At 35.3% G+C, this 25,806-nt stretch overlaps 1 protein-coding gene across 2 annotated transcripts in view; it reads right to left on the minus strand.

The window, feature by feature from the left end:
* HTR2C (5-hydroxytryptamine receptor 2C) overlaps nucleotides 1–25,806 on the minus strand; it is a 324,849-nt gene that overhangs the window by 160,462 nt on the left and 138,581 nt on the right. For both annotated transcript variants that reach the window (XM_023203046.1, XM_023203045.1), the window contains exons 3-4: nucleotides 13,154–13,267; nucleotides 8,213–8,526 (exon numbers count right to left, since the gene is read on the minus strand). In XM_023203046.1, the coding sequence (XP_023058814.1) occupies nucleotides 8,213–8,526; nucleotides 13,154–13,188 (349 nt within the window). In that variant the 5' untranslated portion in view covers nucleotides 13,189–13,267. The remainder of the gene's footprint in view (nucleotides 1–8,212; nucleotides 8,527–13,153; nucleotides 13,268–25,806) is intronic.

A 25,806-nucleotide genomic window follows, 5' to 3' on the forward strand; every position in this document is an offset into this window, starting at 1 on the left:
TTAGAAGCTTTGACTGACAATTGCAACACCTTGGTAATTTGAGGTTGATATCTGTTAGTCATTTTTTCTGGATATATTTTATGTCAAGCAATTTTACATTATATCCTGGATATTCTGAGTGTTACATTTTGTAGACGTTAGGTCTTGTTAAAATCTGCTTGAGAATGCAAGCACTTTGTTTACTTGTTTGATTTAGTAGGCATTAAAAACCCAGTTAAATTCAGACTTAAAGTTCAGTCTTGCCTCTGTGGTGAGTGGATTCAATGTGTTTTGTTTTCATAACTTTGGCTATGCTGCTTTGAGTCTGTCCCACACACATGTCATTCAGGGCATGATCTCTGACTTGGATGGATGTTTAAATACATAAAATTTTCTAAAGCTTTTCTATGCTTCTTGGAGTCTATCCTGTTTACTTAAAGCTCAGCATTAAGACTGGCACTTTTTCAGGTTTAAACCCAGAATTAAGAAAATCTTTTACCAGCTGTCTACTCTATGGGGTTCCCTTCCATACTCTCTGGTCCACAAAGTCCTCTTTTTCTGGTCTGCTGACCAAAAAGAAAGGGTTTCTTCAAAATTTTAGTGCTCGTACCATCAAAGCTCTCTGACTAGGGTCTTCTCCAAACAAAGCCAGGAGACAAAAAGGGGAGGGAAAACTGTATTTCCCCTACATTAGGGAAACCATAGAGACCCCTTTTGCCAGTTACTCTGGCTGGAAAGATTGGGTTTCCATAAGGATTTAAGCCACTCCTGGGCTACCACCACGCAGCTATGTGACTGAGTCCTGCCCCTGGGGCAAAGCTACTAGAGAAAAGAGAGGAAAAAAAAGAGAACCTCATTTCCATATAGGTTATTTCTCTAAGTTTTGATTTCCCTTCAATCTGTTTTTGTTTATTTTTGAGTCCTCAGGTAGTTGCTTTTGAATTTTTTTGCAGAGTTATTGATTGAATACAAAAAAAGAGATAGTCTTTAGTGGGTTTACTCTATTTTTGTTGGCATCAGAACTCTAATTTAAACTTGATGTTTGAATGTTCCCAGATTTTGGGGGCTCTGTTAAGCTGGCTCCTGTGATTTGTTTGTTTATTTATTTTTGATGTTTCCATCATTCTTTGTTCACTTCCTTACTTTTCAGCTCAAAAGGTGTTCCAATCTCATGTGTGTATTTTTTGTTTGTTTGTTTGTTTGTTTTTTGAGACGGAGTCTTACTTTTGCTCTGTCGCCCAGGCTGGAGTGCAGTGGTGCAGTCTCGGCTCTCGGCTCACTGCAACCTCTGCCTCCTGGGTTCAAGCAGTTCTGCCTCAGCGTCCCGTGTAGCTGGGACTACAGTTGCGTGACACCACGCCCAGCTAATTGTTGGGCGTTAATCAAGTGATCCACCTGCCTCAGCCTCCCAGTGAAACTATTTGAGTCTGGTGGGATTTTTGTGCAATAGTTTCCTTGATAACTATTTCTTCTACTGAAATTTGTCTATTTTCTTCTATATCTCATGGGGTCAATTTTGTTAACCTGGATTCCTCTGATAAATTATCTATTTTTTATGTTTTCAGTTGATTTGCATATAAATCTACAAGGTAATCTCGTGATTTACAAAATTTATTTTTTTCTATGGTAATATTCCCTCTCATATTTTATTTGATATATTTATGCTCTATTCCTTTTTCCTTGTAAAAACTAGCTAGTAATTTTCCATTTTGTGAAAATCTTTTAAAAACCCAGGAGTGCCCTGGCATGCTGTTTCATGCCTGTAATCACAGCACTTTGGGAGACTGAGGCGGGTGGATCACTTGAGGTCAGGAGTGGCCTGGCCAACATGGTAAAACCCCGTGTCTACCAAAAACATAAAAAATTAGTTGGGTGTTGTGGTGCATGCCTGTAATCCCAGCTACTCAGGAGGCTGAGGCACGAGAATCACTTGAATCCAGGAGACTACAGTTGCAGTGAGCCGAGATCGTACCACTGCACTCTAGCTTGGGTGACAGAGTGAGATCCCTTCTCAAAACAAAACCAAACCAAAACAAAACAAAAAATGAAAGAAAAGGAAAGAAAAAAAGAGCCAGGTGTTTAATTTCTTGATTAGGTATACTGTCCTTCTTTTCTCTATTGTTCTCTACCCAGTGAATTATTGCTGTTATCTTTATTATATTTTTTCTGCTTTGTGCTTTCTTTCATTTTCTTTTTTGGTCCTTTTTCAAGATTGTTTAATGGGAATTTATTCATATACTTTAGTTTTTTACTGATAAATGTGATTGGAATTATGAATGTTCCTTTGTTCACTCCTTTATGTGTATCCTATAGATTTTCATAAAGCAGTGTTTATGCTATCATGTTTTAAAATAAATTTGATAATTTCTGTTTGCATTCTTCTTTTCCCACAAGAGCTGTTTAAAACTTATGGTTCCAACATAATATTACAGCTTTTGTTGTTAGTACTTTCTAGTATTGTTACATTGTTATCAAAAAGAACTTTTTATAAAATTTCTACTTTAACCTTTTCTTGTGACCTAATATATGATTAAATTTTGTGTACTTCATGTGCACTTAAGAAGGTATACTTTCGGCCGGGCGCGGTGGCTCAAGCCTGTAATCCCAGCACTTTGGGAGGCCGAGACCATCCTGGCTAACACGGTGAAACCCCGTCTCTACTAAAAAATACAAAAAACTAGCCGGGCGAGGTGGCAGACGCCTATAGTCCCAACCACTCGGGAGGCACTCGGGAGGCTGAGGCAGGAGAATGGCGTGAACCCGGGAGGCGGAGCTTGCAGTGAGCTGAGATCCGGCCACTGCACCCCAGCCTGGGCAACAGAGCGAGACTCCGTCTCAAAAAAAAAAAGAAGAAAAAAAAAAAAAAGAAGGTATACTTTCTATGATAAGAGTGTACAGTTCAATCTACATTCATAAGATCTATATTCTTTTTTTGGTCCAGTCTTTCTTGTACTGAGTACAGTATATTAAAATCTCCCATTATTAGAATGCACCCATAAATGTATTCTTCCACCCTTTTTAGATTTTCCTTTATAAAAGTCATTTCTGTGTTACTGGATGCAGAGATATTCTTAACTGCCATTCCTTTGTAGTTAATTGTAGCTTTCTTTTATCATTAATAAGCATCTTCCTTTTTCACTCTTATCATTTTTTTACTTCTAATTTTTTTTGTCAGATATCAAGATCGCAATTTCTGCTTTATTGTTCCATTTGTTTGGTATACTTTCACCTACCCTTTTATTTTTAGCGCTTACTTATCCCTGGATTGTAAGGGTTACTTTTGTATATGGAATATACTTGGGTCTTTCTTCATAAGCCTAATTAAAAATCTTTTATGTTTAATAGAGTGATAGCTTCTTCATTCAAGTTTATTATTATTACTTCCTGATAGGTTTGATTTCAACTCTGTCATATTAAATCATCATATAATGTTAAGTGTATTTGTATGTTTTCTTTTCTTTTCCTTTTTGAGATGGAGTCTCACTCTGTTGCCCAGGCTGGAGTGCAGAAGGGCAGTCTTGGCTCACTGCAAGCTCCGCCTTCCGGGTTCAGGCAATTCTCCTGCCTCAGCCTCCGGAGTAGCTGGGACCATAGGCGCCCACGACCACGCCTGGCTAATTTTTTAGTAGAGAGGGGGTTTCACCGTGTTAGCCAGGATGGTCTCGATCTCCTGACCTCGTGATCTGCCCGCCTCGGCCTTCCAAAGTGCTGGAATTACAGGCGTGAGCCACCGCACCAAGACTTATTTTCTTCTATTTCTTCCTCTATTTGACTGGTTTTGGCTCTTCTACTGATTACATTTCCTCTGGTGCTTAATTAAGAAGGTGTGTATTTTTGTTCTAGTGCTTAACTTTATATTTATAACATGCTTAATGACCCTAGACTCATGTTTTCTTATCAATTCTATTACTTTATGATTTGCCAGTTTTTTAAGGTTATAATTTAATTCTTATTCGTTTATAGAAGAATCAATGAAGCGATTCTACACTCCTGTTCCCCTTCCTCTTTCTCTTCCTAATTTTTGGTTGCATTGTTTCCAGATTGTTAGAACAGATAAAATGTAATATATATTATATGACATAGTATTTTTCTGCTCTTATAATACCATTTCTTTTATTTTAACTCTAAAGTTAAATATATTAAATGTTTATCATCAGTCTTTTTGAGGAAATTATCCCAGTCATTGCTTTGTTAGATGAATCCCATCCACTATTTTATTTTGTTTTATTTTGTAATTTTATTTTATTCTATTTTATTTTATTTGAGACAAGTCTCCCTCTGTCACCCAAGCTGGATTGCAGTGGCTCAATCTTGGCTAACTGCAGCCTCCGCCTCCTGGGTTCAAGCAATTCTTCTGCCTCAGTCTCCCAAGGAGCTGAGATTACAGGCAGGCAGCACTACATCCAGCTATTTTTTTTTTTTTTTTTGTATTTTTAGTAGATACAGGGTCTCTACTAAAGAAACCCAGTAGGCCAGGCTGGTCTCGAACTCTTGACCACAAATGATCTGCCCACCTCAGTCTCCCAAAGTACTGAGATTAAAGGCATGAGCCACCACACCTGACCTCCACTATTTTATTTTTTAAAAGGGCTTGTGGTACAGAATTTCTTGAATTTTAAAAGACTTAAACTTTTTATGGTCTTAATGGACAACTTGTCTAGATATAGATTCATTTTTCCAAACCTTTTTGTGTACTTAAAAATATTTTTAAATTTATGGCATCTGTTATACAAAGTAAAATTCACCTTTTTAAAACTGTGTACTAGAATTTATAGCTCTTCAAATTTTTATGTATATATGTATTTGTATAACCATCACCACAATCAAGATATAGAAGTTTTTTTTTTTTTTTTTTTTTTTTTTTTTGAGACGGAGTCTCGCTCTGTCGCTCAGGCTGGAGTGCAGTGGCCGGATCTCAGCTCACTGCAAGCCCCACCTCCCGGGTTTACCCCATTCTCCTGCCTCAACCTCCCGAGTAGCTGGGACTACAGGCGCCCGCCGCCACGCCCGGCTAGTTTTTTGTATTTTTTTTAGTAGAGAGGAGGTTTCACCGTGTTAGCCAGGATGGTCTCAATCTCCTGACTTCGTGATCCGCCCGTATCGGCCTCCCAAAGTGCTGGGATTACAGGCTTGAGCCACCGCGCCCGGCCTAGAACAGTTTTATAATACCAAAATAAATGCCTTTTTGAAGTCATCTTCCCACTTTTAGCCGTTGAAACTGCTGATCTGTTTCCTGACTGTATAAATTTGCCTTTCAAAGAATGTCCTATAAATGGTTGTTTTTTGAAAGTATTGTTTCACTGTTGCTTTGTCATTTTTTTTTTTGACAAGTAAGGCCAGTCTAACGCTCTTGCTCTTGTAAATTTTTCCCTCCTTTTGCTTGGAAACCCTGAGGATTTTTTCTTTATATTGAAAATCCAGTGTCTCAGATTTATCTCTGATTTCATTGTTTCAGGTCAGTTTTCTAGCACTGGGTTGAACCTATCAATATGTAGAGTCAGATTCTCTCTTATTTCTGAAGACATTCTTGGATTATAGTTTTAAATACTAATTATGTTTTACTATTTGTTCTTTTTCAAGGATTCTCATACATACATTTGATCATTTTTGCTGATATTTCATTTCAACCACTCTCTTTCTGATGTATTTTTACTTCTTTCTTTGTCTCATCTTCATTCTCTTTGTTAACCTGTTTTTCTTCTATACTCCTTATTAAGTTTCATATGAATCAATTCTTTGTTGGGTGCTTTTCATGTTCATTCCTGATATGATGTCTTTTTCTTCTGTTTTATTTGTCCTGAATTCAGTTAATTTTGCTTCATATTGTCCTATTTTTTGGCCATTTCTATTCTTAGTTATTAGATTACTACTTCAAGGTATATTTTTTAATACCTTAACATGCTTGTTTGAAGATATTGTTTTGAAGTGTTTTGCTAGCATATTCTTCTGCTTGATCATTCTTTATTGGAGGGAATGTTCATCAAATGCCTTCTTTCTATTCTTATATTCTGATTTCTTTCTACAGTACCTTGGTATAGATGAAGATTGGTTGCATCTCAGAATTTCAATGAACATGACTGGCAGTTTGTAGGTAGCTTCCAAAATTCCAAGCTCAAGAGCATCCTCTTTGTGTATCAAAGTGTGGTTTCTTTACTGGAGGGCCTTTGAGGGACAGTGGGAGACAGTAGAGGGAGGGATGATGGGCTCTAATATTTTGACATTTTCTGTATTGTGAGATGATAAATTTCCCCCTCTTGCTTCTTTTTCTTTTCACTGTGCTTTTTTTTTTTTTTTTTTTTTTTTTTTTTTTTTTAATGCATACTTTTCAGTACCTTATCTAAAGGCTAACCTTCTAGAGAAACTTTTCAGTATTTTCATACTTGGGGTAGACTTACTTGCTTGTGGTGTTTTTGTTGTTTGTTTGTTTTTTTTTTTTTTTTTGGATGGATTCTTGCTCTGTCACCAGGATGGAGTGCAGTGGTGTGATCTCGGGTCGCTGCAACCAACCTCCGCCTCCCGGGTTCAAGCAATTCTATTGCCTCAGCCTCTGGAGTAGCTGGGATTAAAAGCACCCACCACCACGCCTGGCTAATTTTTTTTTGCATTTTTAGTAGAGACTGGGTTTCACCACGTTGGCCAGGCTGGTTTCAAATTCCAGTGAAATTTGATCCGTCTGCCTGGGCCTCCCAGAGTGCTAGGATTACAGGCGCGAGTAACCACGCCTAGCCACTTGCGGTGAGTTTAGATCAATCTTAGGCTTTCTAATAGCTTTCCTCTAGTTTATTTCATGCTATTTTTCCTGGACTACTCTTCTTCTACAAAACAGCATGGGGTAGAAGCCTAATAGATAGCTCAATGTTATTTCCTGTTTGTTTTTCTACTTACAGGTAATTTGAAATTTGAATGTTCTCCACACTTAATGGTGGTATTGTGTAGTTTTATTGTTTTTTATATTGTTCTTTGTTTATTTGGGCAGGGGAATAGATATGTTAAGAGGCTTGGATTTATGTTAATACCATTATTTGGCCACTCACATTTTTTAAAAGGGAGAAGCTGGCAAAACAGACACCACAGAACAAAGTATACCTTCTAAATCACAGTTTCACTTCATTCCAGTAATCTTTTCTTAATTTTGGAGCAATAGAGTGGTAAAATGCCCACTGAGCAGATAAAATACTGGTGCTTTAAGGCTAATGCATCATTGAAACTTGATGAAGAATAAGAAAAGCATATTTCCTGAGAACACTTTATGAAATGCCTGTTAAGATAATCTACTATTGCTGCAGGTTTAGAACAGGCTAATTAATTTTTACATTTCATGAGAGATTATTTTTCTAGATGCATTTATTTTCTTTTAGGATTCGACAACTAGATACACTTTCAATATTATTTCTTCTAGTTTCATTATACACTCCAGGCAACTGGAAGTCTATTTTACTCCTTTGTGAGATAAGCATATTAGCAATTAAATTCAGACTGGGCTTTCCAACTTCCTAGTAAACATACTTTATAGAATTGTATAAACGATTTGATTGTTCATCATAAATATTAGCTGGAAATGAAACCTTAGGTTAAAATGAACAGAATGAAGGGATGGAAGAAAATCAAAAGAAAAATTAAAAACCTCTTTAAAATCAATTGAAACTTTCAATACCTGAATTTTTAAAGTGATGATATGAACTTGCACTTAAATACTTAGTAATTAATTTTGCTATCTCTTGTCTCTTTGTAATAACAGAAATTATAGACTCCATGAACAAGAAGAATAGCTATTATTGAGTGCCTGTTTTGTGTCCAGCACTTAATTTGGCAACTTTAAAAAGGATTTCTTAAAATATATTTATTAAAGTGGATGAGCCTGTTTTTCCTTCTTTGTATCAGAGATGGTAGTAGGTATGTGTACTGCCCAGAACACAGGGGTTGAAAGATGTTTCTGTTACTGTCCCATTCGGTATACTGTAAAGCAACTAACTGTTCATTCACTGTTTACAAAGACACTAAGCTGGACAGCATCTATGTATGATTTTAATATATTATAAAATGTCTGTTTTGCTTTTGGAAGACTGTTACTGATTTATTTAATAAATATGATACATACATCCAACTCCTTCTGTCACACAATTTGCTTTTTTTCCCAAATGTTACAAGTAAAATAATTAACTTTATGAGTGTTTACTATGACAGCAATTTATAACATTATATGAGATTGAAAAGTGAATAAAATTGTACTTACCATAAAGGATTGCCAGGAGAGACAGGGGCATGACAAGTAGTCCCACTAGCATATCAGCAATGGCTAGGGACATTAAGAAGTAATTGGTGGCATTGTGCAGTTTCTTTTCCATGCTTACTGCCATGATCACAAGTATGTTGCCACCTATTGTCATGATTATTATTACGACGATTGAAAGTGCTGGCCAGTTTTGTACCCCGTCTGGGAATTTGAAGCGTCCACCATCGGAGGTATTGAAAATGTCAGTTACTATAGCTGCTACTGGGCTCACAGAAATATCGCATTGCCAAACCAATAGGCCAATTAGGTGCACACTGAAAATTAAGAAGAAAAAAAAATCAGGTACATATTATATTACTTATACACAATATGTTTATCATGCAAAACAACTGCTTCTCCAAGGATCATTGTCATCATTATCATCATTGTCATCATCATTATTTCTACTCTCTTAATTAAATCTCAGTATTTCTTCTTTCTCTCCAAAAATCACCAACTTTTATGGAGTGGTATTATTATGAGTTAGGCACTTAGTTTGCTGAAACATGTATGTATAATCTCATTTGATCTTATTAAACAACCTCATGATGTCAGTTCTAATTTATATCCATCATGTAAATGAAAAGACTGAGTAAAGTTCAGAAAGGGTAAGTAACTTTCAAGCCCAAACAGTCAGTAAGTGGTGGGGCCAGGGTCCATACTCAGGTCCCACTGATTTCAAAGTCTATGTTTTAAACTTTTACTGTGATCTGAAACCACAATATTGCTTGATTTGCTCTAATAGTCTATTCTTTATATTTTAAAAATACTATTTCCTTTAGATATGTTCTGAGACAGCTGATAACAGAATGAAGGGAGATTTCCTTAAAGGATCCATTACCATAACAAGGAAACGGGAAATTGCATTCTACTGATCCAAGGCTAAGAAGGAATTAAGTTGCCATCAGACCAACTTCGGTCAAGCGCCTGGAAGAGGTACAGTGGGTTTTGACAAGAGTACCCATTCATTTCTTTTTAGAAGTTTTTCTACCTTTTCACATTTGCAAAGTGTCATTATGCTGGTTCAATCGTTTCTTAATGTTTTGTGCTATAAACTTTCCTTCTACCTGCCACTCTCCGCATTTCCGTCTTGTCTTATATTTTCTGGGTCCTGTTCTTGGCTAGATAATGATTTGTGGTGATGATTAATGCCTATGGATTTATTACTTTTCAAGCACTGGAACTAAATCTCTTAAGTTATTTAAAATGTACATTTCTCATGATGGTCCTTAGGTAGATTCTACCAGTAGGAATTTCAGGCCAGGTGGCAGGCTATTGCAAGAGATGGATGTGGCTGTCATTTGCACGTTCTAAATTAATATCCCCCTATGGTGACATGAGATTTATTTGAGTTACGTACATAAGTAGTCTCTCAAAGTGTAAGCTCCTAAAATGTCTAATAAAGCTACACATGTTTTCCTTAATAAAACAGACAACACAGCCAAGCATGTTCAATATTTCCTGCTTAAAACCAAGAAATATTACCTGTGAATGACTGATTTATGTTTATTCCATGTGTAGTAACAGTTATTTAATTAATGTTAATCAGCAACATGAGGATATGTTTCCTACATGTAGTGGTTTTTCAACCTTCATATTATTTATAGAGGAGAAAATTGCCTCTGGTCACACAATATATGCTACATAAATCTCTATGCAAAATAGTTGAAGGATGATTCTTTCTGAAATTAGGGAGATGGAACACATGACACAACATTCAGAGTCTATGTGTTCTCCATGTTATGTATTTTTATGTCATTATCCCAGTCACTTGTACTTTGAACTGAAGATAGTATCTCCAGACAGGGATAACACATGTGTGATTTAATGGACTCATTGCTCACTACCATTATCAGAGAAATCGCAATTCTTATCAAATGATGAGAATTAATCAGTAAATTCTTCCAAATGTATTATTTTCCCAGAACATACAAAATAGGCAAAAATAATACAGGATTCCAGCATCTATCTCATAATTAATCTGTGATTAATATGAGTAAAAATTATTGGAATAAAGGACCAAATAAATAGAAGCAAATTATTTGTTCTCAGCTTTGATTACTCTGTCACTGTATTTATCGAAAGTGGCATGTGGCCAATGTTCTGGCCACCTGACTTCAGTAATTTTTGACCAGTCAAAATTTACAACCTATCACAACATCAACTTCATCTGTACAAGGACGATGTCCATCACATGGTTGTTGTGAAAATTAAATGGTATATGTCAAACTTAATAATAATACCTGTGTCATAAAAGGCCCTCAGTAAATGCTGGCGGTACCTTCTGTCTGTTTCATAGTTAAACAAAAGTATTTTATGTTTGCTATATCTCAACTCATGTATTTCAAAATTTGCCAGGATAATTTAAGTTTAGATTTTATTTTGAGATGATGTCTATGTATGAAGAACTGGACTCAGAAAAACAATCTTAAATCCAGTACATTTTCCAGAGTCTTTTCTGGCCTAGCTGATAAAAAACTTGTTCTGCTGGTGTTTTAAAAAACAATGTTCTGTTTTAAATTAGCTGATGATCATCTCAAGTAGTCCCACAAAAATTTATCTCAGATACTGAACTGTGTCTTCAGTTGTTGATTGCAGAATGACAAATATATTTATCCTTAAACCTATAGAATAAGGTCCTAGGGGTGTATGCAGTTTGCTTCAAATTTTCTGAGTAAATTGTGGAAACATCGAAATTCTTTCACATGTCCCTAAAAATGGTAGAGGAGTACAGGACAAAATTATACATAACAAAAACATACACGAAGAACATTATGTCAAATTATGAATTTTATAATTTGAGTATCTTTGAGTTTGGACTGTTTCAAGTAGTTATCTAGCCTATCTCTACTGGTCAGATTTTTTTTTTTAATTAAAGAATCTGTGAGAAAAATACTGAATTATTGAAGGAAGGAGTTTTGTCAGATCTAAACATATCTGTTGTGAATTACAAAATAAGGTAATGGTGTTAGGATAAATATTGAAAAAGTATCTACTTCACTTTCCTGGTTTCAATTAAATTCAGTTTAATACATTTTTATTGAGCACTACTTATAGACAAGATTTTATGATTTTATTAAAGTTTAATCCTTTATTCTTCAGTTTTGTAATGACGAATTGGCTGTATTACAATTAAATACAATTTTTTTTTTTTTTTTTTTTTTTGAGATGGAGTCTCGCTCTGTGGCCCAGGCTGGAGTGCAGTGGCCGGATCTCAGCTCACTGCAAGCTCCGCCTCCCAGGTTTAAGCCATTCTCCTGCCTCAGCCTCGCAAGTAGCTGGAACTACAGGCGCCCGCCACCTCGCCCGGCTAGTTTTTTGTATTTTTTAGTAGAGACGGGGGTTTCACCGTGTTAGCCGGGGATGGTCTTGATCTCCTGACCTCGTGATCCGCCCGTCTCGGCCTCCCAAAGTGCTGGGATTACAGGCTTGAGCCACCGCGCCCGGCCTAAATATAATTTTTAATACTTACATGCTCAGTGAAATTATAAAGTCCTTTTACAAAAGAGGAGTAATTTAAGTCTTGTTCTTAAAGCTTATCCTAATTGTTTTTAAGCTCATAGGAATCTCATAAAATATGTACAAAAAATCACAATTTCTCTCTGAAATGCATAGAATTTACTCATTGCTACTAAAGTTTTAATGAAAATATAATTTTACATTCTTAGTAGATAAACAAAATGATAATTTAAAAAGTCGAATATATTTAAAATCTACTGCGTTTTTCTATGACGTAGAAAAATGGACATTGTTAGAACACAGGAATGGTTCCTTGTTTCAATAGAATTTTAAAAAATTATATATGAATTCTTTAGTTAATTTCATAGCAGAATAATTTGGTGCCCTTTACGGCAGCCATACACTTTGGTATATTGGCCAATGGCTATATACTAGGCTGGCACAGGCTCATGGAGTAGGAACACTTGTCCTTTCATTTTCCCATACCCAACTCTTCTTTTCCCTTCTTTATCGCTGTCCTTCACTCTTTTCTTTCCCAGTTGTCTGCTCTAGTTTTCTTGGACTCTTCCGTACTTGAGACTATCATCACAACAATGACACTCAAGATGGGCCATGGTGATGCACATTGCAGAGGTTCCAGTGTTGCTGAACTTTATGTCTCCACCACACTGTAAACTTTTCCTGGGTGAGGTCTTTTACAAGAATCATAAAGGAGACTACCTAGGAGCAAGGAGATTTGGGGTTTCTCAACTACACTGATCAGAGTTTACGTAGCTTTGGATCTTTTTTTTCTATGCTCTGTTCCTCAAAAAGCAGATTTGGAAGAAACCACTCCAACATTTTACTATGTAAAAGGAAGGTATACCTGGATTAGATCAAATTTAGAATTGCTTTTTATTTGAATCTCCTATATCTTTACCTACACCCTTTATGCTGTATACTATTGGCTGCAACTGGGTCACTGCACCAAGACTTCTGAGGACGACATTGGTTTTTCCCACCCAGCTACATCACCAAGCCCTACCCCCTGACTGCTGACCTTTTCTTTTGCTGCCTCAACTATTCTTCACAAAACCAGAGGCATTTCATTCTCTTAACTGTTCAGTTCACGCAAGAAAGAAAAGAAAAGAAACTTTTTCCTTTCTAAGTTTTACCCACGGAAAAAGTAACCATGAACATTGAGATTATTTGAATTTAGGGCATTATTACCTTATTACTTGTTTAAATACATGAGCTGTAGTGCTTAATTAGAGTCCAAATTATTTGTTCTCATTAATTATTTTTGAATAGGAGACACCCATAATATTAATCTTTTGGGATGTAAGCCATTTATGCAGATTGAGGCAAATATAGCTGGTCATATAGAAGCATTTTTTAACATGTTGAGCAAGCTACCAAGCAAAATTATCTTTTTATTAAAGTAATAAGTAGTAACATCCTTACAGGAATGAATGCACCGCGTTCCTCAGGTTCACCATGATTGCTTCAGTGTTAAGCAACCAAAGTTTAAAATTGAGAAGAGGAAATTAACAGGTTAGGTTCATCATATCATCCTTTCTGGGGAGAAAAAAGGAGAAAGAGAAAATCAGTTAAATGTCCAAATAACTTGCATAGTAACCAATTAAATAAACTTTTTTTTTTTTTTTTTTTTTTTTGTTTGAGACGGAGTCTCGCTCTGCCACCCAGGCTGGAGTGCAGTGGCCGGATCTCAGCTCACTGCAAGCTCCGCCTCCTGGGTTTACGCCATTCTCCTGCCTCAGCCTCCCGAGTAGCTGGGACTACAGGCGCCGCCACCTCGCCCGGCTAGTTTTTTTGTATTTTTTAGTAGAGACGGGGTTTCACCGTGTTAGCCAGGATGGTCTCGATCTCCTGACCTCGTGATCCGCCCGTCTCGGCCTCCCAAAGTGCCCATTTAAATAAACTTAAATGCACTTAATGGTGATAAGAAACAGTTATTACTTAATTCAGCAAACAGGTAAGCATGTTATACTATGTAAATGATAAAATATAGCAAAGAGAGCAGATTTTTCAATTATTTATCATCACAGTTTTTAAAAATTTCCCGTATATGTTTTATTTATACATGGTTTATACCATATTTCCCCCTCTTGGAGTACACATGGCTTCAAATCAATGCTTTGAAAAAAATTAAGAATATATTCTTCTTAATTTGCACACCATTGGGAGAAAATATGTGATCCAATAATTAAATAGCATATCTAAAATAAAAAGGTTTCATCTTATAGCAACATGGAAAACCAAAGCAAGTTTTAGGCATTCTATAAACGGAACACATTTTATATATTTCTAGCTTAGATTGCTTCAAAGTGAAACCTGCAATTACATAGTTCTCTTTATACTTTTGCATTAACCAACAACATTCTCCAGAGGGCAGCAACAGGTTTATACTAAATAAATGAATTGATTAAATTTACTATAGTAAATATAGCAACCACTCTAGTACTGATCAGTTAGTAGCCAGCAGATGATATATTAGAGAAAGAGCACATGGCATAATACTGAAAATTACCAACTAAAGATTAGTTGCACTAGACAATTGGAACAAAAATCTTTAGTTTCTTTTCTGGATTAACAAGTAACAATACATCTTCTAAAGTACTAGGGAGAAAACATGAAAAATCAAACAACTTTTCAAAGAATTTCAGAGTGAATATCTTTTTTTTTTTTTTTTTTTTGAGACAGAGTCTCGCTCTGTCGCCCGGGCTGGAGTGCAGTGGCCGGATCTCAGCTCACTGCAAGCTCCGCCTCCCGGGTTTACGCCATTCTCCTGCCTCAGCCTCCCGAGTAGCTGGGACTACAGGCGCCCGCCATCTCGCCCGGCTAGTTTTTCGTATTTTTTAGTAGAGACGGGGTTTCACGGTGTTAGCCAGGATGGTCTCGATCTCCTGACCTCGTGATCCGCCCGTCTCGGCCTCCCAAAGTGCTGGGATTATAGGCTTGAGCTACCGCGCCCGGCCTCAGAGTGAATATCTTTTATTTCTGTAGGTTATTTTTTAAAGAGTTATTTGCTGCATCAAATCCAACCAAATATTTACATAGTAGATTATTCATCATTTAGCACTAACTATATTTGGTATGTTAAAGTATTGGCAAAAAGTAAACTGGATGCAAATTTGCTAAGAACCTCTCTCCTATATTTTCGATTTAGGATTTTGATTGTACTCTCTACCAACACCAAACATCTAACTGTATTCTTTTCTGATATTACAAAGCTATTTAAGAGTCAGGATCATGACACTGCTAAATTCACATACACTGGGCTATCAATGAGAAGAATTTAGGGGTATGTGTGTGAATGTGAGAGACAGAGGGTGAGAAAGACAGATAATTGAATAGCTTGAGAACATGGAATAACACTGAAAGATCATCTGTTTTGTCTAGTTTATAAATATTTAAAATAAATATGATCATGAAAATCTGTCTTGATAAGACTTGATAAGCTTTCTTTAGTGTGCTTCTAGCTCCTTCTAGAAATTTGGAAGTAAAATTTAACGAGAACAAATCACTTCTCCCTATGTTTCCCGTCTCATTTAATAGCATGATCTTTGTTATTCAAGATACATATTTAATATTTTCTCCCTTCTTCATCCCTTAGCTATCATTTGTCAGTTCTATCAGTGCTACCTACACAAAAATCAATGTCAAAATCATCCCCTTACTACAGTAATACATAAAATGTGGCCTTCCAATATCTAGGAACTCAAACTATTCTGACAGAGAGAGAGAGAGAGAGAGAGATCACCCTGACCATTAGTCAGGCCAATTCTGTCCCATAAATTTTACCAGAAAACACAGACATCTCTTTCTCTGGAAGGTCTGAAAAAATGGTAACAGAAACCAAAAGGTCCCATCCTGATTCTTAGCCCTCAATAAATATCAAAATTCTTCCGTTTTCTTTATGCCAAAAGTACTAAAATGGTTTTCAATATTTATTTTTATGTATTCAAATATTAGTATAATTTTTAAAGGTACAAAGACAGAGTAAAACATGCAGTGCTCCAGTAGAGTATAACAAAACAAGATGATACAATAACCATCTCATGAAGCACTTTATTAGCCACATTTTTAGTTATAGATGAATTCCATTACTGTTACTCAAAATATTATATTCCTTTAAAAATTAGCCAGCTTTGTTATGCTTTTTGTATGTATATTCCTGAGAAATATAAGCAGAAAGATTAAACATCAAATATTTATTTTTTGTTCCAATTTTATTAAGAAGAATGAGTAATAATCACAAAAAATGTATATAGATTTCCAATTTATTAACTAAAATGACTTGTAGGCAAAATCATGTCTCCCCATGCTCTTAAAATTTGCATGAACACTGACTAGACATGATAGAAAATACCCCTGAACTGGTGGAAAGAGTTTAGGAACATGGTGTGATGGGAATAAATTATATGAATTATGTAAAGTAAATTATGTTATCTTACATGTTTCCCCAAGTGGCCAGACCACTGTGATGATGATATTTTGCAGTAAGAAATGTTCTGTGAGTAATTCTACTAAAAGGGAAGGTGATGCAAAACTTCTTAAGTCTTGGATAAGATCAATCAACGAAAGAAAGTGAAAACCATAGCGAAACAACTCTAATGAAACTTTCTGATCTGTGTAACAGAACTTTTAAAGTTGCGTGAACACAAAAGAATACTTATAAATCTAAATTTTCAAATTTGGGAAGGCCTGTGTTTTGTAAAATTTTTAAAAAATCACTTGTGAGATAATTGATGGAATAATTGACTAATTTTTAATGGGACTTTATAATATTCACCTAGAAACTGGGTTTAATAATTTACTGAGTGTTATAATTTATAATTATAATTTCATTAGTAATATAATTTGTAATTATAACCAACTTTATAATATATAATATTTGTGTGTTTATGTGTTAGTTTGTGTAGTCATACATATTCACAATTTCATGTCCAGGAAAAGATTCATTAACCTAAAACCAATTAGCTGTCTCAAGTATGAGGAGAAAATCACAGATTAAATCATGGAAATAAGATCAGGATCACTAATCACTAAATACACATTCAGACCAATCTCTCAATCCTTTCTACAGTATAAATCACAGACCTTTTCACGCCCTCTCTAAAGCACTGTAAATTTTTCAGGCATCCATAACAGTAACTACATTTGCTAAGACAAATGGGGGAGAAACACTAGTTTTCACATAATTTTCAATAGTACAATTTTACACAGGATGTTGCAGAATAACCTCAATTAGTGTGAAAATTTAATTAAGTATGAATCCATACCATGAGTATTATATTTAATTCATGCCTATGAAATCTATGCTCATATGGCTATATGCCATGTGTTATACAGCATATGTCATCCAAAATAGTGTGAACACTCCAAGACAACTGAACCAAAATCGAATCTCCGCTGGACATAAATTGCAAACTATCAGAATCAGCATCACTCACAGAAATACTTAGAAGTCATCATCAATAATCATCTTGGAAGCAAAAATAATTAAAAAAATAAGTTAAAAACTGTGGGACATAGCAAGACGCCATCTCTGCAAAAAAATCAACCCCATGTGATGGTGCGGCCCTATAGTCCCAGCTACTGTGGGGTGGGCTTAGGGACTGAGGTGGGAGGATGGCTTGAGGCCAGGAGGTGGTGGCTGCAGTGAGCCGTGATCACACCACTGCACTCCAGTCTGAGTGACACAGTGAGATCCTGCCTCAAAAAATATTAACAAAATCAAAGAAAACAAGAAACTGTGGGGCACAAAGGCTGGCACCACCAAGGCCTTTTAAAGGTGTTGTATTAATACTAAAGGCAAATTTTTGAGCAGAGGAGCCATATATATGTACTTTCCATGTAACATCCACAATCCTTAGACAAGTCCTGGGTACAAAGTAATTGGCTGATTGATGGGAAGGTAGGAAATTTAAGGTGTGAAGTCAAAAGATACTATCTAAGAATAAAGGAAGAGCTCTGGTTTTGCCCAAATTGTGCTTGGAGAGGACAGAAGCTTACAACTTTATTGAAAACCCTTGCCTTGCATCCTCTAAAGCTAACCATTTATAATTCATTTTTACCATTCCTTATCTACCCTTTGGCACTGACGAAAGATTGATCGTGTTTCAATCACATTTTCTGTTCTCACACTACTTTTTATTCTTTCTTTCCCAGACCTGGTTGAATATAATATTGATGACCCTTAAAAAAAAATGCCAGCATTTCTACTAGTGTTTTAACAAAAAGTGGAGAGTCTAGATTAACCCATGAAAAGATACAGTTTACACTAGATTTCTGGAAATTCCATTAGCACATTATAATGATGCAGCACATTTTCTGTCAAAATGAAAGACTAAATTTCACACTAAATTTTTTTAAATTGTAGAATAGGCCAGATGTGATGGCTCATGCCTATAATCCCAGCACTATGGGAGGCTGGAGTGGGTGGATTGCTTGAGCTCAGGAGTTCAAAAGCAGCCTGGGCAAAATGACAAAACCCCATGTCTACAAAAAATACACACAATTAGCCAGATGTGGTGGCGTGTGCCTCTGGTCCCAGCTACTCGTGAGGCTGAGGTGGGAGGATCCCTTGAACTCAGGTGGTCGAGGCTACAGTGAGCCCTGATCACATCACTGCACTCCAGCTAGGGCAACAGACCCTGTCTCAAAACAAACAAAAAAAAAATTGCAGAATATAGTCGACTAGATAATTTCTGACTTTTTATAACAAATCATTTAAAAATTGAATAAATAATAATATAGACGTTTGATTTGTATCAATTTTCAGTGTTCAGAAATTATGACTCATAATTCAAATATTATCCCTCTAGTTATTATACCCACTGAGCTTTTAGCGGATGGCTAAATCAAAAATGAATTAGCCATAAATGTTCAGATTAGTCCTGGGAAGATTATATTAATGTGGCACAGATTTACAATAATTTTAGGGGAACTCATTTAATTCAAAAATTATCCTTAGGACTAATGAATGCTGTAGGAAATTTTCCTTTCAACTTCAAATGTACTCTAGTGATTTTCTAATAAATCATACATTTGTCATACTAAAAACTCACCTTTGCTAACTATAGTCAAATCAGATAATTTTTATTATTTTGATAGAAAGTTTTTCAGTTATTATCATCAATGAAATTAAAGACTACTCCTCCACGAGTGATTATTCAATTTGAATGCAAGTCTAGGCTCATTACCTTTATTCTCTCTCCTCCAAGATAATGTTAAGTAGTTATTTAAACAGATTTACCTGTTCCTCCTATACTTGGAATTTTTTCTCCTCGTTTGTATGTACTAAATGCCTCTGCTTGTGTTTGACAGGTTCCACGAGCGTGATTATTGTTAAATTATGTGCGAATTCACACAACAGTTAACTCAAAATCCACAGCATATAAAATTATGTTTTTCACAGCTAGACCTATTCCGTTTACATAAAATAATACTTTAAAAACATACACTTCCCCATTGATAGACTTAAAGTAGCTATTGCAAATCACTCTACGATGGTAGTAACAGACATAGAGAGAATGTGCCTTAGTGGGCAGAGTGCCCAGCAATTAGAAACTGCTTTCTCCACAGGTGGTAGCAGAACTATCTGGGAATTATCTCAGCGTTAGTATGCCCATAGCACAATAAACTGAAGGCTTTCAAAGAGCAGAGCTAATGGAGCAAACCGTATGTTAAATCTCTGTGTTGGAGACCAACTCCAACTGATCTGCAGGACCAAAAGCTGTATAATAGTAGTTTCATATATTCAAATATTTATTGATTACTTATTAGGTGCCAGGCACTATGCCAGATGCTGGGCTTGTAGTAGTAAACAAGGCAGACAAGGCCCCTGCTCCAATGGAGCTTACATTCTAGCTGGAGATACAGAAAATAAACATTTAAACAAAGAGGTAGGATAATTTCAAATAGTGATAATTGCTATGAATAAAATGAAATTACATCATGAGATAAAGAGTGATTGGGGGAAATACATTAGAAGGATCCATGTACATAGCCATAGCTTGAAGTTAGATATCTTTTAAATATGGTAATATACAAATAATATTTGCCAGCATTTGCCAGCTACTCTCCATCACAATATAAAATAGTTATTTTATACTGGTGAGTTAAGTGCACGACAAGTGTCACTGATGGAAGCAAATCAAAATTTTCTGTTAATTTGATTTTAATTTTGCAAGCTAGAAAAAAAATCCTCTTTATCTTTTGTCAAGACACTTAAAAATCAATTTAGTTGCATACTAAAACGCATTCCCAATTACATTTACAATGGTGCCTCTTCACCCACAAGCAATTCTACTTCCCATTTCATTAGATTAAGAGATCACAAACTTTTCACTTTATAACAGGATCTTCTGGTTGTGGAGGGTTCCAGCTGAGTCATGAAAAGCGAAAAATTCAGTCAGTTGCCCAGATGTATTTATTGCCAAATAACACAGGATACTTGGATACATCTGGACAGCCGAATGAACTCTTAACTCCTCGTTTCTCCAACAGCTCTTCGTTCTCAGCTTCAAGACATTCTATATAAAGGGGAAAGAAACAAACAAGAAGCTACTTCAAAGTTGAAGGGTCAGTTTCTGGTTTTGCTGTCCCATCTGGAAAAAAGAAGTGACTTCTGCTATTGTTCTATAACTCATTGATATAAAATGTATACAACTCATAAAATGTAGAAATAGCTAGAAGTACCAGATTAACAGTGTTAAATTCAAATATGTCATGAATACAGAAAACTAAAACAACAAAAATTAATTTGCATAATGAATAATTTATAAAAGGTATAATTCATTCTAGTATCATTCAACACCCCAGCCATTAAATATGTGTGGTTAGCATAAAGGACATTAGGCTGGGCAGCAGGAGACATGAGTTCTAGTCTTGACTCTTATCACTTACTTGATGTGTCACTGAAACTTTTTGAGCCTCACTGTTTTCATCCATGACAAAGAAGTTGCGATAGAGGACCTCTATCCATTTTTGCTCTGACATGCTGTGATTTGAGTTTTCTTGCTAAATTGTTGACATTATTCTATACTGTTTTACAAATAAGAGACTTCTAAATAACTGAGTTTGGTTACAATTAAATCATACTTGCTAGTGCTAATTAAATGTAAAACATAACATTCACCTGACAAAGTCTTTTGTTTGGAAGGAATGCAAAAGTGACTTATAACTTGAGTATTCTCATAACTCAGTCTACACATCCCACAAATTAATATGTAGATATTCTGTACCATGCCTTTATCTACTTACTTAAATGAATCCTTAAATACAGTTCTCATTCCTAAAGAGTTAGGAGACCACACAGACTCATAAAAATGTTAAACAAAATTGTTTATTGGCGATTTTCTTATTTTAAAAAATCTTCTGCCTAGAATGGTTTACAGAAAAGTGAAGTATAAGAAGTAATGGCCAGTTTTGTAGCTATCTAAAACTTGGCTTCTACTTTAGTGGTTTAATTCTCAGCTAGAATCTGTTTATTGTTTTGTGTACTCTTTTACCATTTTGTTTATTTATGGAGAAAAATAGTACTTCAGTTTGACAACTTTGAAAATAGTGTTTCCTGTCCCAGTTCTACAAATGTTATATCAGATGGTGTCAACATTTAGCGAAACTGATATGCCTATTTTATAACTCCCCTCAGTGTAATTAAAGCTAAAATATCAGACCACAAATGACGTGTAATATATTTTCACTTTTTAAATTCTCTAATTAGATTTGTGGAGAATTCTTCAATTTATCCTCTCAGAGTACCTCCTGTACAACTCAATTTATAAAATAAAACCTGTCAGAAAGTTCGAACTAACAAATCTTCAAATCCTTTTGCTCATGACTCTGTGTGTGTGTGTGTGTGTGTGTGTATACGTGTGTATGCATGTGTTTTGAGAGTGAGGAATCAAAAGAAAGTGCTACAACTCCACACATTTTATTACAACCACCCTCCAAACACCATCGTTTCTTAAATCATTTCATGATAATTCAAAGCCCTTTGAATGTTTGAATATTTTCCTTCATGCTTTTCGAGAGGGTGAAGTAATTTACCTAATATAAAAAATCTATGAACTATTGGTCACTAAAAATTTGGATGAAATAACCCATTTACGAAACATCAGATGCTTCATACAACATCTGTTTTTATATCTCACTGAAAGATTCTATATATAGAATTCAGTCACGATCGTTCCACCCACTTGAGTGCCGTGGAGACAGTTTCTATCACACAGACTTCTTTTATAATAGAGACCAAATGTAGGCAATTTTGCTAAAATATCAACATGTTGTTCTACAGTTTTATCCAATGTTAAAGTACATTCTAAAAAGAAAAAATTGAGATGTTTCTGAGACTATAAAGAGAATGTGAATATGGACTGGGGTATTAGATTATATTAAGGAATTAGGCTTAAAATTTTGGGAGGTGGTAACTGCATCATGGTTTTACAGTAATGTAGCCACAATTTTAGAAATAGATGCTGAAGCAATGTGAAATGATTTTAAATAATTCAACAAAGAGAATGGGAATGAGAAAGGGATAGATTGGTTGCAAAATTTTAATAATTATTGAATCTGGATGATGGTGTTATGGTGGATCACTGTACTGTTGTCTCTATGACTGTTTATGTTTGAAAGTTTTTAAAAATAAATTATAACTACAAATGAGATATGCTTTTAGATTACATAGAATGAAAAACATAAAGTTTTGTCAAAGATAGAAGACTTCATTATTTTATACTCAATTCAGTTTTTATTTTTAGCATTTTATACGTCACCAGTCCAGTTGTTAAAAACAAAAAGAAACAAACAAAAACATTATTTTAATTATCTCCTAAAATAATGAGGATGTCTTTTTTTTTTTTTTGATGGAGTGTCGCACTCTCGCCCAGGCTGGAGTGCAGTGGCGAGATCTCAGCTCACTGCAAGCTCTGCCTCCCGGGTTCATGCCATTCTCCTGCCTCAGCCTCCCGAGTAGCTGGGACTACCACGCCCGGCTAATTTTTTTGTATTTTTAGTAGAGACAGGGTTTCACCGTGTTAGGCAGGACGGTCTCAAACTTCTGACCTTGAGATCCGCCCGCCTCAGCCTTCCAAAGTGCTGGGATTACAGGTGTGAGCCACTACACCCCACCAAGGATGATGTCTTTTCCGTAGTAAAAAATTAGTCTTTGTTGATCATATAAAATGATACAGACATCTCTCATCTTTGATGACTTTCTCTCCAGTGGATGTTATGACAATACATTTTGAGAAAAATGGCCTTTGGGTAAACCACATTTTCAATAACAATTTATTAAAGTCGTTGGATCAGTACCATCCCTTCCACTTAACAACAACTGACGACAACATGAGTTCTTTCATCTAAGCTCTCCCTGGGGAGGTGCAATGATGATGATTCACTAAACGTAGGCCATATCTCTAATTTGGCAAAGGTCTTAAATATCTTTCAGGACAACAATATGATTATTCAGAGAAAGGCGACTGACTGTAAATAAAGTTTTCTGACAGCTGCAGATATAATATGCATATTATGGTATTTAAATTTGTTATGAGTTTCTCTGTAAATTCAAAATTGGTTCCATCCTGCATGACTGGGTATACTTTTTCAATATCAGGGACTAAATAGGTTGAAAAGTTGCATTGATTAAAGTATTCATTTCTCATTGGGAATCTCTGTTTGCTCAGGAAATTTATGAAAGACAATGTATTTGGTGCAAATCACCACTGAGGTATAGTGTGACACCTCTGCCTTTTAGGTGATTTTACAGATCTTTTATATTATGCAGAGAAATATGTTAAAGAGAATATTTTATTCTTTTCTCTCATTCCAGGGATTCTATATTTCATGAGATCAAAGAAATGACATCTAAGTAATAATGCTTTACTTTTCAAAACTGTATATGATGCTGACTAAATTATGCATTTGCTTAACAAAAATAGATTATATGCATCATCATGAGCATTTGTTCTTAAGTAGTAAATCATAGGCAACGTTGCTTCTTGTATTGCTACATTTTAAAAACTGTCACAAAGAGCCATTATTTTCTTTTGTAAATAACAACTGATATGATTTTTTATTGATATAAATAATTGATATAAATCTTCTTTTATAAATAACAATTTCTAGGTTAAAGTTATAGGACCTTATTTTTTAAAATGCAGGTATTGTGTTTATGAAACAAAATTCACAAACAGTTAATGACCACCTACTTTGTTCCAGGCACTGTGATAAAAGTTAGTTTTACTTCATGTTAACAGAAATGCATATTACAGAAAAAGAAATAGTGAAGTTCAAAGAGGTTAAGCTATTTTTTTCTAATAAATGGCAGTATTCAGATTCTGAAAGCATGTTTAAGTGATTTTTAAAAAAACACATTTAGGAAGGCAGTATTAGCAAAGAGTTTATGTTTTCATCGAGGCATTGTTCATTTATTCAATGCATTTATTTAATGCCAAGTATGTGCTTGCTAATGTTCTAGATACTAGGGATATACGAGTAAATAAAGCAAAGACCTCTGCCCATGTAGAGGTTACATTCTTGTTCTCTCCATTCATTATCAATTTTTTCTTAATGAAGAATTTATGGTAAAATAAATTAGTATAATTTCTAAATGTTTTCAAGATTTTATTCATCTGTTCTATAAGTAAAATAATGAAAGTTATGCAAGCCACTTTAGCAAACTATCTCAGTCTTTAAGGTTACTGCCTAACATATTTGTGATTATACATTCACTACTATTTTCTATTCATACTTAATTTTTTCTACCATCTGCTGGTATTGGGGCACTGAAACAAAATCAGTTGTTATTGTATCATGAAAGATTCTTCAAGTTTTAAAGTCTTATTTTAAATTACTAAAATATTTTGGTCCAAATTAAAACCATCTGTATATGCAAGCAACTAAGTAAAATGAAAGCCAAAGATAGAAGAATTAGCAATATAGTGCCTCCGTAGACAATCTAGCCAATCATATTATATTCCCTATACTTTAGGTAGGCTTGAAAAATTCTACAGGTTCCATAAAACACTTGCTACTCAGAGAAAGCCAGAAATTATTCTAAATGGTCTTCACAGGTAACTTGCCAAAAATTGGGAAGTTGCTCTCATGAATCAAGTATCCAGCTCATGCCAATATTTGTGGAAACGTAATCATTAGCCTCCTACACACCTTTTGGCTTGATACCTTGCATTCTGGCAGTAGAGAAGCTATTAGCAGAGGACTTCACAAAGTTCATGTCACTGAATCTGTCATTGTGATATACCCTGGGAAATGTTAACTGTCTAAGCCACCATCTGTTGCCCTAAGTTAAATAGAAAAAAGAATAAAAAACTTCTCAACTGAGTCATTCCTGTGGAAATGCCTCAACAAGAAAAACTATGAAAAACAGATACATAATATTGTTTCCATTTGCTGATTTATTATTATATGCCAAGTGATGTGAGAAATACTCTATTTTTTTCTCATTTAATCTTTGCTATGAAAACAATGCAATACCAGATTAAAAGATAAAATGAGATGTTGAATCACCACATACAACTAATAAGTTATAGAGCAGGATTCAATTTTAGATGTGTTGCACTCCAATATCTGTATTTTTTCACTCCTGATCACTCTCTCATAGTGGTTCTTTTATTTTTATAAGAAACTATAGAATTTTCCACATTAAACATTGTACCTGTCAATCACTATGTCTAATAAGCATACTCTCATGAGCAGTATTGAAAGGGGTACTTGAAGACCATCCAACTTTCTGTTGCTTTGTGTAGTTTTGCTGTTTAGAGACGAGGTCGCACTATGTTGCCTCAGTTGGTATTGAACTCCTGAGCTCAAGCCATTCTCCCATCTCAGCTTCCTGAGGAGCTGGGACCACAGGCACATGCCACCATGCAAAGTTCCGACTTTCTGTTTTAATAGTTAAGGAATCTGATCCAGAAGAGATAAATGACTTGTTCAACGTCCTTATGTTAATTTTTGTCAGTGCCAAGATTAGAAGCCAGTCTCCTGTTTCTTTTCCAGTCCTTTGATTCTGAGCCTTGCTGATAGTAAAAAGCCCAAAGAGTCACGGATGATCAGTGTCTCACTAGTTT

This window comes from Piliocolobus tephrosceles, chromosome 12 (genome assembly GCF_002776525.5).
Source record: "Piliocolobus tephrosceles isolate RC106 chromosome 12, ASM277652v3, whole genome shotgun sequence".
In the NCBI taxonomy this organism is placed as follows: domain Eukaryota; kingdom Metazoa; phylum Chordata; class Mammalia; order Primates; family Cercopithecidae; genus Piliocolobus; species Piliocolobus tephrosceles.